This window comes from Salvelinus alpinus, chromosome 10 (assembly GCF_045679555.1).
Source record: "Salvelinus alpinus chromosome 10, SLU_Salpinus.1, whole genome shotgun sequence".
Taxonomy (NCBI): domain Eukaryota; kingdom Metazoa; phylum Chordata; class Actinopteri; order Salmoniformes; family Salmonidae; genus Salvelinus; species Salvelinus alpinus.
The window spans coordinates 51,958,958-51,970,304 of NC_092095.1; the positions used below are offsets into that span (position 1 = coordinate 51,958,958).

Here is an 11,347-nt window from a genome sequence, read left to right on the forward strand (position 1 = left end):
GGACGACGCTGGGCCAATTGTGCTTTATGCTCTCAAGGCACTTCCTCACCATTTATGCCTACTTATCTTTTGATTATCTTTCAGGTTCCAATTAGCGCTTGTTGTTGTCTAATTAGTGTTGTCACTGTCATCGCAGCGTGGCTTAGTGGGTGCGACTGTGAGTCAGCGTGTCGTTACCGTCGTGGTGTGTGAGCGCAGCACGGAGTGCCTCGTTTGTTGTTGCATGCTGCAGAGGAATGAGCGTGAAAGTCATGGACCAGCTGTCAGAGCTTGCCGAGGAGGGACGGTATGTGTGCGTCATCTCTTAGAAAAGTTATGTGTGCGTGTAAATGCTAATCTCCCTGCCTGCCTGCCGCTTGATCTACAACCCCTTGAAATGGCATCGGCCCTACCGTGTGAAACAACAGCCCAGTACGCTCCAGAATGTAAAACGAATGTTAGCTTTGTCCTTTATTTCTGCGAAAGCTATAAATAGTGACGGTGCCTCCTCCTCACCGTTTGTTGTGTGAGGGGTGGAATGGCTTGTTGATGGGGGATAGTTGTGACAGGGGCTAAGTGATGGTATTTCACCCCCCCACCTCTCAAGGTCACTGTTTCCCAAATCGCTCACTTTTTTTCCCACCCCCCCAGGCTGAAACAGAAGCAGCTTCTTATCCACGTTTACCCTGTGACGCTGCCACTGGCCTTTCTGTGTCATGATGGAGGCTGATTCATGGAGACGAGGGCTGTCTTCTCGTCATTTTAACTCTGAGGGTGTATTATTCTGTTTGTTGTGGGTCATATTTAACTTGTTCGGTCCGTCATGCTGTCGGTCTCCGTGTGTGTGTGTGTGTGTGTGTGTGTGTGTGTGTGTGTGTGTGTGTGTGTGTGTGTGTGTGTGTGTGTGTGTGTGTGTGTGTGTGTGTGTGTGTGTGTGTGTGTGTGTGTGTGTGTGTGTGTGTGTGTGTGTGTGTGTGTGTGTGTGTGTGTGTGTGTGTGTTTCTCAGTATGTAGGATCTAGGCTGTCTATGATTGAACCAGTATCTGGGCAAAGGAGCCTCTTCCGGTTCAAAACAATACTTTGAAATGTTTTCGGTTGCTTATAAATGTTATTTAGTCCTTTTATTGGAAGTACATACCGAGCGTAACGGAAATAAATGATGATTGTTGCAGGCAAGGCGTATTCAGTGAGTGACAAATGTATTTTTGACATAACTGGTTCGGTCTACGATATGCTCTTTTCATGAGGGTAGTACTATTATGGGAGACCGAGAGGTCTATGATTTAATCATGTTTTTTTTGGTCCCACCGGGCTTTGTGTCATCGTGTTATCTGTGTAACTGGGCATGTGCAAGCTATGTGATGCTTCCCGTGAGCAGGTGTGTTTGTCATTGTGAGATGAGTTCCACATTTGAATAAAAGTGTTTGTCTGTGTGCGTGTCTGCTGCCTGCTTATTACTAACCCGTGTTCAGCCCATCTCATCTCAGGTCTGCGCGCTCTTGTAAGTCCGCTAAGAACGGAGTGTTGCTGTACACTCAAAACAAACATCCTCCCTGGTTGGCTGCGTGCTCCGTCGGAGCAGAAGGCCAGTTAAGCGGCAAGAACACAGAAGGTCAGAAAGCCGCCTTGTTTCATGCATGAGATTTGGCGGGGTGGAGGAGGAAGAGGGGGGGGGTGGAGGGAAGGGGTTGTTGGTGACCTTTCGGAGTGCTCCCCTACCTGGCTGTGAGGGAGTGGCTGAGAGGGTTGAGGTTAATTCTCTCTGACACTAGGCTTTAAACGGCAATGATCCTCTTCCTTCTGCTCGCATGTGATTCTCTATATTGTCTTAAATAGATGTGTCAATGTTCAGAGAGCGAGTTCGAGGGATTGAGAGTCTAAAGTGAAAAGAGGAGCCTAATTTTATGGGAGTAGTTTACAGTGGGGGACCGGTTTGGGGGGGTTGTTCAAAAGAGGTTAAAGGTCAATATTTTCCAGCGAGAGAGCCAACCGAACACTCCATAGGAAGTGTCCCAAATGGCACCCTATTCCCTACATAGTGCACTACTTTTGACCAGAACCCTATGTTCTGACCAAGGCCCATAGGGCTCTGGTCAGAAGTAGCGCACTATGTAGGGAATAGGGTTTGTGATTTGCAATTTGGGATGCAGAACACCAGTCCACCCTCCCGACCACCTCGGTGTCATCTGATCTGCATTTCCTGTCTCCTAAACAGCCTTCCTGCACAGTGGTCTGGTCAGTAGCTGCCTGAGAGGAATTAACATCGCCTATCAATACCCAGAACCAACCCCCCCCCCCCCGTCTCTCCTCTGGCCTTACCTCCAGTTTCATTCCAGCACTAATTACCCAGAACCCCTCACTCCCCCCTAACTCTATCTGAAGTGTTTACCTTCCTTCCTGGCTGCAGCCTCAAAGAGAAGTGGTGACCTTCCTAACCCCGGACCGTCCTCTACCAGCAGTACTAGGAGCTAATTAGCTCAGCTTGCTGCTGCACTTCACTTGAAGGCTGTTTTTGAAGTAGCGTAGCTGCCTATTCAATCTCAATGACCACGTAGGGCTTTCTGTTTGGAGCCATTTTCACCTCAGGACTTTTAACCTAATATGTTGAGGGACTTTTTACTATATTATTCTGCTCTGTTGTGGAACTACTGAGGAGATCTTCAATTTGTGGTATAAATATTTGTCTATTGTACCAAGTTATTTCTCTGTCTCTCCCTTTCTAAGGCCTGGGGAAGACGAAGAGGAAGACGAGTGCCCGCGATGCCTCGCCAACGCCCAGCACGGACGCAGAGTACCCGTCCAATGGTGGCGGAGGTAGCAGCGCCGAGCGTATCTACGACCTCAGCATCCCAGCCCTGGTCAAGTTCGCCTACACGGCGGAGCGGGAAGACGAGCTGACACTGGTGAAGGGGTCACGGGTCATTGTCATGGAGAAGTGTAGCGACGGCTGGTGGCGAGGGAGTTCTGAAGGTCGGGTAGGCTGGTTCCCCTCTAACTATGTCCTGGAGGAGGGGGAGGAGGAGGCCGTCTCGGGGGACCTAAGCGGAGGTTACCCAGGACAGGGGGCAGGGTCGGGAGGGGTGACCAATGGGACCACCAGGGCGCTCCACAGTGTTCAGACGCTGTACCCCTTCAGCTCTGTGACCGACGAGGAGCTGAACTTTGAAAAGGGCGAGGTGATGGAGGTGCTGGAGAAACCGGAGAACGACCCTGAGTGGTGGCGGTGTCGGAACGCCCGTGGACAGGTGGGCCTGGTGCCAAAGAACTATGTGGTTATCCTTAGCGACGATCCGGCCCCCGGGGGTGGGATGGGCTCGGGCCCCCACTCGCCCCAGATCAACTACACAGGGCCGGCCCGCGTGGGAAAGTTTGCCGGGAAGGACTGGTACTATGGGGGAGTGACCAGGCATCAGGCAGAGTGTGCGCTCAACGAGAGAGGAGGTCAGGGAGACTTCCTGGTCAGAGACAGCGAATCATCGGTGAGTGGTCGAGAGAGTATTGTGATTGGTGGAAATGGGGGGAGAACAGTTGATTTTTGTGTCTCTGATTATTAATATAATAATGTACTCTATGGTTTACAATAGCTTTATCGTACTGTATTTTGAGCTGTTTTTATTGGGAAACCTGTCTACATTATTCAGTGGGATGGGTGGACTTTACAGTAGAACTAAGGCCCCCTCTAGTGGCTTAAGAATGAAACTCCATGGCAATAATCATCCGTCCTTATCTCTCGCGCTCTCTCCCAGCCCAGTGATTTCTCCGTGTCCCTCAAGGCGATGGGAAAGAACAAGCACTTCAAGGTTGCGCTGGCGGAGGGGGACTACTGTATCGGCCAGAGACGCTTCAGCAGCATGGACGAACTGGTGGAGCACTACAAGAAAGCCCCGATCTTCACCAGCGAACACGGAGACAAACTCTACCTGGTCAAACCGCTGCTGTGACCACACAAATGCTCCCGTTCATACATTTGCATACACACACACACTCCGGACCCCGGTACTCGGCCTGGCATAACAACAAGCCTTATTACTGGACTTTCCACTGACTGATTGAGCACAGCAATATCCACAGGTCTGCCCCTGCCCCTTCAATACAGGAGCTAACAGTCACCATAAACTCAACAGAAAACAGTTAGCACGGAGAGAGACTCAAATGGTACATGTTGGCCAACGTAGCTCAGATTCCTTTCAGAATAATGTCCAGAAGTGTCCAGAGAACAGCTTCAGTAAAGGCCCGTCTGTAAGCACCCGCTCTGTGCCTTGGCTGACAACTCCACCTCCTAGTAAAGCCCTGCCGGTGCCTCTAGGTTTTTGGAGGGAGCACGGATGGGGATTTACAGTCAATGGTTCATTCACAACAGCTACATACACTATGAAAGTGAATATTTAATGTGTTGACAGTGACATCACATTATCACTGGAGACCTTTTGATTATGGGAAAAACAAACGGGAGGAGAGAAACAGCCCTTCTCTTTTTGTTTGTCTCCAGCAGGTCTTGTTGTTTTGTTTGTCGTTATCGAGTGACCCGTCCCTTGCAGAAAGTAGTATTACGTTTCCATAGACTGTTGTACCAGAAAGAAACGCACCACAAATGGTACTGTACTGTATTACCAGATAAGGAAAGGACGCCCTCTGTAGGTGTATTGTGGAATGGACACTGTCAGGAAGCTGAGCGTTGAATGTCCGTGGATGTATACCGCCGACCATGTGCCACACCCTCATACTGCTCAAATGTGCCCCTTAACGTTCTCTTCGAGTCCACCGCTTTCCTCAACGTCCGGGTGGAAACGTCGCTGACCGAGGATGGAGATTCAAGAGCGATAGGAAAACGTTTCGTTGGTTGTCTGTTTGCCAATGAAAGTCTGTTCAAAATTAGTTTCCTGCTTTTAAAAATGAAAAACTATGTCTTAATGTTACTGAGCACTGTTATTTAAATCTTGTTTTCAGCTGTGTATGTATATTTAAAAAGAAGAATAAGGTGAATATTATATGAAATTAGATACAGCTAAAAGGTACTGTACTCCAAGACGGTGTGGTGACTGAGGATTGAAATACTTTTGTTCAATTAAAAGTTTTGCCGAAATAAGCTTTCTGGTTGCACATTTGTCTGCAGTGTGTCATTTTATTCCCTTTCACCTTTTTAAAAGATTGTTCAATCTTGTTAAATTAGAATACATTCAAATTGCATTTCTGTATTTACCATTCTCTACCAACAGATGGCAATGTTACTGCAGGTAGGATTTCATCATTTCAGGACCTGAAGACCCATCCTGCGCAAGAGCTTAAGTAACCACAAAAGTGCTTGCTTCCTTTACGTCTTATCAGAACGTTTGGAATGCCTCTCCTTAATCCTGATACGGCATGACGAGATCTGGTTTGTCTCCAAATATGGTTTGTCCCAAATGGCACCTTATGGGCCCTGGTCAAAAGTAGTGGACTATTTAGGTAATAGGATGTCATTTGGGAAGCAGACACTGCGCTTCTGATACCTTACAGCCTAACCCATGGTAGCCATGTTGTCTCTTTCCTAGAGATAAATGAGTGTAGATATAGCTAGCCAGATCCAAGACAGGTGTTGCCGAGACGTAATGCTCCTGTACAACTCCTCAGGAACAAACGGAGGTAAATGTGGACTGTATTTGAGGCCTCCATTGTGGTTGAGACCGTGTAGAAGTACATAAAGGGGAGCCAAGAGGGAACGCAATCCTTGGCTCTCAGTTACAGTATGTGAAAGACCATGTAGTGTTTGTATAGTTTGTCTTTTCTAATAATATAATGTATGCCATTTAGCAGACGCTTTTATCCGACGTCACACATGCATACATTTTCTTTATGGGGGTTACAAAATCAATGTAGGTTATGAGCTTTTGTCACTTTCAAGATGTGCAGGTATTGATCGAACGTTTTTTTTCGTACTATTTTCTGCAACAGTACATGATTGTCATGCTCGGGAACATAAGCAATGGTAAGTTATCTAGACGGGTACAATTTGTCTGCATCGGACCCAGTTGGTGAGGGGTAACAGAGTGTTGACATTCCCCTGCTCTCTCTTCTCCTCCGTCTCCCCTTCGTCCACAAAGGAAGCCTTTCAGTCCGTTGACATGCCTGCTTCAGGTGTGAGAAGTGGAGACCGGGTAGGAAAGAGGACGGTTGGTTCAGAGGTAAGGTATGGCATGTGGATCTGAAGTGTGAAGGACCAACATATCCTGGACAGCTCTGTTTACTGTATCTGTCCTCTCATCCAGGGTCTGGGTATATCTGGACATACACACACGTCCAGAGCAAGAGGACCAAGAGCCCGGATCCAGCACCAGGTACCTGTATCAGTGTAAATGAAGATTGTTTATTGATTTTGTTTTTGGGTGATTTATCTTGTTACTGGGGGAAATGGCAACATTGGACCTGCTGCAAAACCCGAAATGCACCTTCAAATGTTAAATGTAGCTCTTAGTCTTCTCACCTGATTCAAACCGTCTTTGTTGTGTTCTTCTGTTGTTCTCTGACACAACTCTTCTCCCCAAGAGAAACCTTAAGATGTTACAGAACAAGCTAAACTCTGTGGGGGTAAACGCCGTGACAATTTCTCACAGTTTGTGGTGGTGTTTCTGTCTTCGTGCGGCCTACCGCAGTGCAAAACCATGCTTCGTCTTTGTGTCTCAATGCTGCTCTGGGTCATCCTGCTGGCTCTCCTCTCTAATAGGTGAGTCAGCCTGTTAGCGCTCCACAGAGGTGAGAGCCTCCGAGCACTGTGTCATTTTCATCAGTGATAACGGAAGGCATCCAAAAGGTCCCGGTGAGCACAAGGCATCTCTTCAACGTCATTTTAACCTATTTTGCGCATAAGGGTAGTATTGGATTGTGAGGTGTACTTGGATGAAACTCAAGTCTGAAGTGGCGGCGGCCTCCTCTCTTCAATTCATCTCTCCAATATCTCTGTGGGCTGATGTGAAAGAACTGAGAAAAGAGCAAAGTTCACTCCCTCTCTACTGGGTTCTCGGCTCTTTGTGCTGTAGATGGAGAAGGAGAGAGGAATCCTCCACTATTGAGATGTTGAATGTTACATCTGAATGAGACTGTTATTGGCCTGCTGTTGTCTCTTACTCCAGTCTGGAGCAACTCTCAGAAACCGTCAACTTGAACTAATTACCTTGGAGATGCAGCCAGACAGTCAGTCAGTTTCCCCTGCGGGAATGTTGCCCATTAGTTCACTAGGAATGTAACCTTCTGACATTTCAACAGCCGGTACAGTCAACAGCAACACATAAGACAGGTATTGATTGTAGTGTTTTCACTGGGTTCTGTCTCGATGCACCAAATATGAAGTGTAGTACTCAACATATCTCTTTACATTGTTTACAGTCACACATGTTTCTGTCAACTTGGATTTTATTGTGGAATATGAGGAAGGTTTTTCTTTCAAATGAAACAGATGCCCTCCTATGATATACAGTGTTCTTTGTATTGGTATCGAGGACAAGTTTGTACCATTTCTTCAACAATACACCACAATACTGTATATTTAATTGAATAGAACTTCTTCCTGCTTGCCTTGACTACATAATGCATGTGCAGTTTTGGCTATTCAGAGACATAGAGCTTTTGTCACAACATCACTCCGAGATATTTGATTGAGTGGAAATGGCGTTGTTTTGATGAAAAGCAGCTGGTTGGGGGTTGTGTGGGTCAGAATAGACCAATCATAGTTCATTCCCTTCGTTCGCTTTCTCTCTCCCTCTTTCATTTTCATTGAGACCGTAGAGGTATCACACTGTGTGCCTACCGTGCTCAGCTCTCTCTAGTCTCTGTTGACCAAGCTGAGCGTTTATCTTTTCCCTCTATGTATCCTCCCAGACCTGGGTCCAAATACTATTCAAGATTTTTCGAATACGTTTAGCGTTTGCTTCGGTCTGCCTGGAGTGCCAGATGGGCAGGGTTTGTATTTTTCCGACTATTCTATTGGTTCTATTGTGCCAGGCAAGCTCAATCAAGCCCAGATAAAGTATGTTGAAATGTATTCAAATAGTAGTTGAACCCAGGTATGTGTTTCTCCACTGGCCTTTACTTACTTCTTCATTGATCTGCCGCGACCTTCCTATCCTCCGAGGAGATTTAATAAAGGCTGTGAATGTCTGAATGTCAGAGCAGTCCAGGGCCAGGCGCAGCACTTAGCAGTCAGCCACTCCATATCCTCTTCATCCCCTGTTTTCCACCTCACTGCCCCTGTCTGCCCAGCGTGTTGGGCAATGTCAGAGATAGAGACAAAGATGGGGGGGGGGGTTGATAGACAGAGATTTTTTTAAAAGCACTCCTCAATCCTAGTGAGAAAGAGAGATTGGGACAATAAAATCCACTTTAATACTGAGAACACTAACTAGACCAATTCACTTTATCTCTGTTTTGTCACAAGTCACCCATCAACAGGGCTGTGTGAGTCACCATGAAGACCCATAAGGTGCCTTCAGTCTGAATAATTCTTGTCTTTTCTCCCTCTAACGCGGGGGCTGAGGAAACAGCAGGAGAAGAAGGCAAATGTGAGTGTGGGAGACTGGGTAACCAGGGGTTACCAAGATGGGGTTGGATTCAATCAAACCAGCCCTAGCAATGTTGATTTCAATATTTTGAGTTGTGCAACTATAGCTTGAAGACATACACCGAGAGAACAAAACATTAAGAACACCTGCTCTTTTCATGACAGACTAACCAGGTGAATCCAGGTGAAAGCTATGATCCCTTATTGATGTCACTTGTTAAATCAGCGTAGAAGAAGGGGAGGAGACACGCTAAAGAAGTCTTGAGACAATTGAGACATAGATGGATTGTGTATGTGTGCCATGCAAAGGGTGAATGGGAAAAACAAAAGGATATGGTAGTAGGTGTCAGGTGCACCGGTTTTAGTTGGTCAAGAACTTCCACGCTGCTGGGTTTTTCACGCTCAACAGTTTCGCGTGTGTATTAAGACTCGTTCACCCCTCAAAGGACATCCAGCCACCTTGACACAACTGTGGGAATCATTGGAGTCAACATGGGCCAGCATCCCTGATGGAACACCTTGTAGAGTCCATTCCCGGACGAATTGAGGCTGTTCTGAGGGCAAAAGGATGGGGGGGGTGCAACTCAATATTAGGAAGGTGTTCTTAATGTTTTGTACAGTCAGTGTATGTACACACACAGCAAGAGACAAGGAGAGAGGTCAGAGGGACAGATGTAAGAGAAGACTTCCTTGGTGCCTCCACACTACATGGTGGTGTTCAGTTATCATCATATTCCTATAGTCTCTCACTCACACCGTTGTTATGTTTGAGTTGAGGAGCTGTGGAGTGTTGTTGTCCTAGCCGGCTTTCCCAGCGTGGACCTGGGCCTCTCTCCCACCACCCCACAGTGGGAGGCCTATCTCTGGGCCTAGGGGACGTCCGGAGCCCCTCGCTCCAGACTGGTCTTTAATCAACCATAAGCCTGAGATGCTCAACGGGGGCTTTGGTTTCAATTCGAAGACAAGCCGTTTTTTACAAGGTATTTTATTGACTTTTGTTAAAGGAATGCGGCTTAAGCTCAGGTTGTAGTGAAGGGGTGACAGAGAGGTAAACACTGAGAAATGAACCAGGCTGTTATGGTTGGTGTAGCAGGGAGGCTGGCAAGTGGGAAAATTGCAGTGTAGATTTTCTCATTGGTGAGGCAGACTGCCCTTTAGCAAAGGTTCTGTACAGTGGTTCTATCACTGTCACAAACACACATGTATAATCAATGAATACAGATTGTTTATTGATTGTGTATTACACTGAAGATAATGTATGTCGTAAACAGCTATCAATCCATGTCAAGTTGTGTCATGTGTCCAGTCTTAGTGAAGTGCAGTATCATTCACTCTGATTGGTTCCCTTTTGACGTCCTCTTCTCGTGCTCTCATTGGTTTTCCAGCACCAGATGTGGGGCGTGAGAAGCGCAGGATGCCCAACTGGGCTCTGACCTCCTCTGACTTCTTCGGCTGGGTGGAGGCTCTGCGTGAGCATGCTGGTTATGAGAAGATTGAAGACCTGTCCAGAACCTTCTGGGCTCACTTCCCCTCCGCCAGCCGCCTGGGCAATGAGCTGTCCGACCCTGACGAGGAGTGAGGAACCAGAACCCCAACAACAACAACGACGTATATAAAAACTGGTGTAGGATCAGTTTAGCCTTTTTTTAGATCCAAAAGAATAAGAGTATATGGACAGGGGGGACCTGAGCCTAGATCAGAGTAGGAATGCTGATCGAGGATCAGGCCCCCCTGTCCATGTAATCTAATGAATTGTGATCTAAAATTAAAAACTGATCCTAGATCAGCACTCCTACTCTGAGACTCTTTATGATTACGGGACCAGAACTAGAACCAACATCACTCTACTGCATGCAAGTAGTGTAAATTGTATATAGAGGCCTACTCTACGTCCTCAGAGGACCCTGGAAAAGACATATATTGACGCGCACCTCTGCATGGAGGTCATGTGATGCTCAGTACTGTACGTGTGATAGACAGAGAACACAGGTTGACACCAGATCACAGGTCTCTCATACACTTGACTTTGCCTTGTTTTGTGTCCGTGAACAATACATCTGTATGCGTTCTGTGTGTGAAACCGCCTTTCTACCACCCAATTAAACTCCCGGGGCCCTGGAGCTTTACTCCTTGTGAATAGTCTGTTCTTTGAACTTGTCTTGAGCAGCCGTCGCATGCAAAGCTCTCCTCCCAAAAGATGTGCTTGGTGCACAAGTTAAAGTTGTTAAACAATTGATTCATGGAAAAGTACAGTCGTGCAGCAGCTATCAACATGTTTGTCAGAATCCTGGCTCGCTTATACCTACTACTCGGGTCTAGTTTCCTGAACACAGATTTTGTTTATTCTTGGACTAAGGATAACTTGCTTACTAGGCTTAATCCGTGTAATCGACCCTATGCAAAGCCACATACCAGAGATGTCTGTAACTTACTATTGAGTGATTCAAAGAGAAGTGATGTGGACGTGTTTGACTTCTCCAATAATAAACAATGTTCCTCTTCATATCTGTGTGTTCTTTCCCCTGGCAGGCAGCAACTGCATGTCATGCTGGCTGAGAGAGATCAGAGAGAGGCAGTGAATATGACCTGCCGTGTAGCGGTGGTAGGGCATAGGGCATGCTGTGTAGTGGCCTGTGGTGGCAGGGCATAGGGCATGCTGTGTAGTGGCCTGTGGTGTAGGGCATAGGGCATGCTGTGTAGTGGCCTGTGGTGTAGGGCATAGGGCATGCTGTGTAGTGGCCTGTGGTGTAGGGCATAGGGCATGCTGTGTAGTGGCCTGTGGTGTAGGGCATAGGGCATAGGGCATGCTGTGTAGTGGCCTGTGGTGTAGGGCATAG

General features: G+C 47.1%; 1 protein-coding gene and 1 long non-coding RNA gene across 3 annotated transcripts in view; both read left to right on the top strand.

Moving 5' to 3' along the window:
* The window catches only part of LOC139532217 (cytoplasmic protein NCK2-like), a 54,726-nt gene extending 49,642 nt beyond the window's left edge, over positions 1–5,084 (top strand). For both annotated transcript variants that reach the window (XM_071329581.1, XM_071329582.1), the window contains exons 3-4: positions 2,705–3,459; positions 3,727–5,084. In XM_071329581.1, coding sequence (XP_071185682.1) covers positions 2,705–3,459; positions 3,727–3,921 — 950 coding nt within the window. In that variant the 3' untranslated portion in view covers positions 3,922–5,084. The remainder of the gene's footprint in view (positions 1–2,704; positions 3,460–3,726) is intronic.
* Positions 5,085–5,267: 183 nt separating this feature from the next.
* Positions 5,268–10,636, top strand: LOC139532220 (uncharacterized). Its single transcript, XR_011666522.1, has 5 exons — positions 5,268–5,602; positions 5,912–5,945; positions 6,061–6,141; positions 6,226–6,294; positions 9,896–10,636. It is a non-coding gene; the product is annotated as an uncharacterized lncRNA (long non-coding RNA).
* Positions 10,637–11,347: the final 711 nt, after the last annotated feature.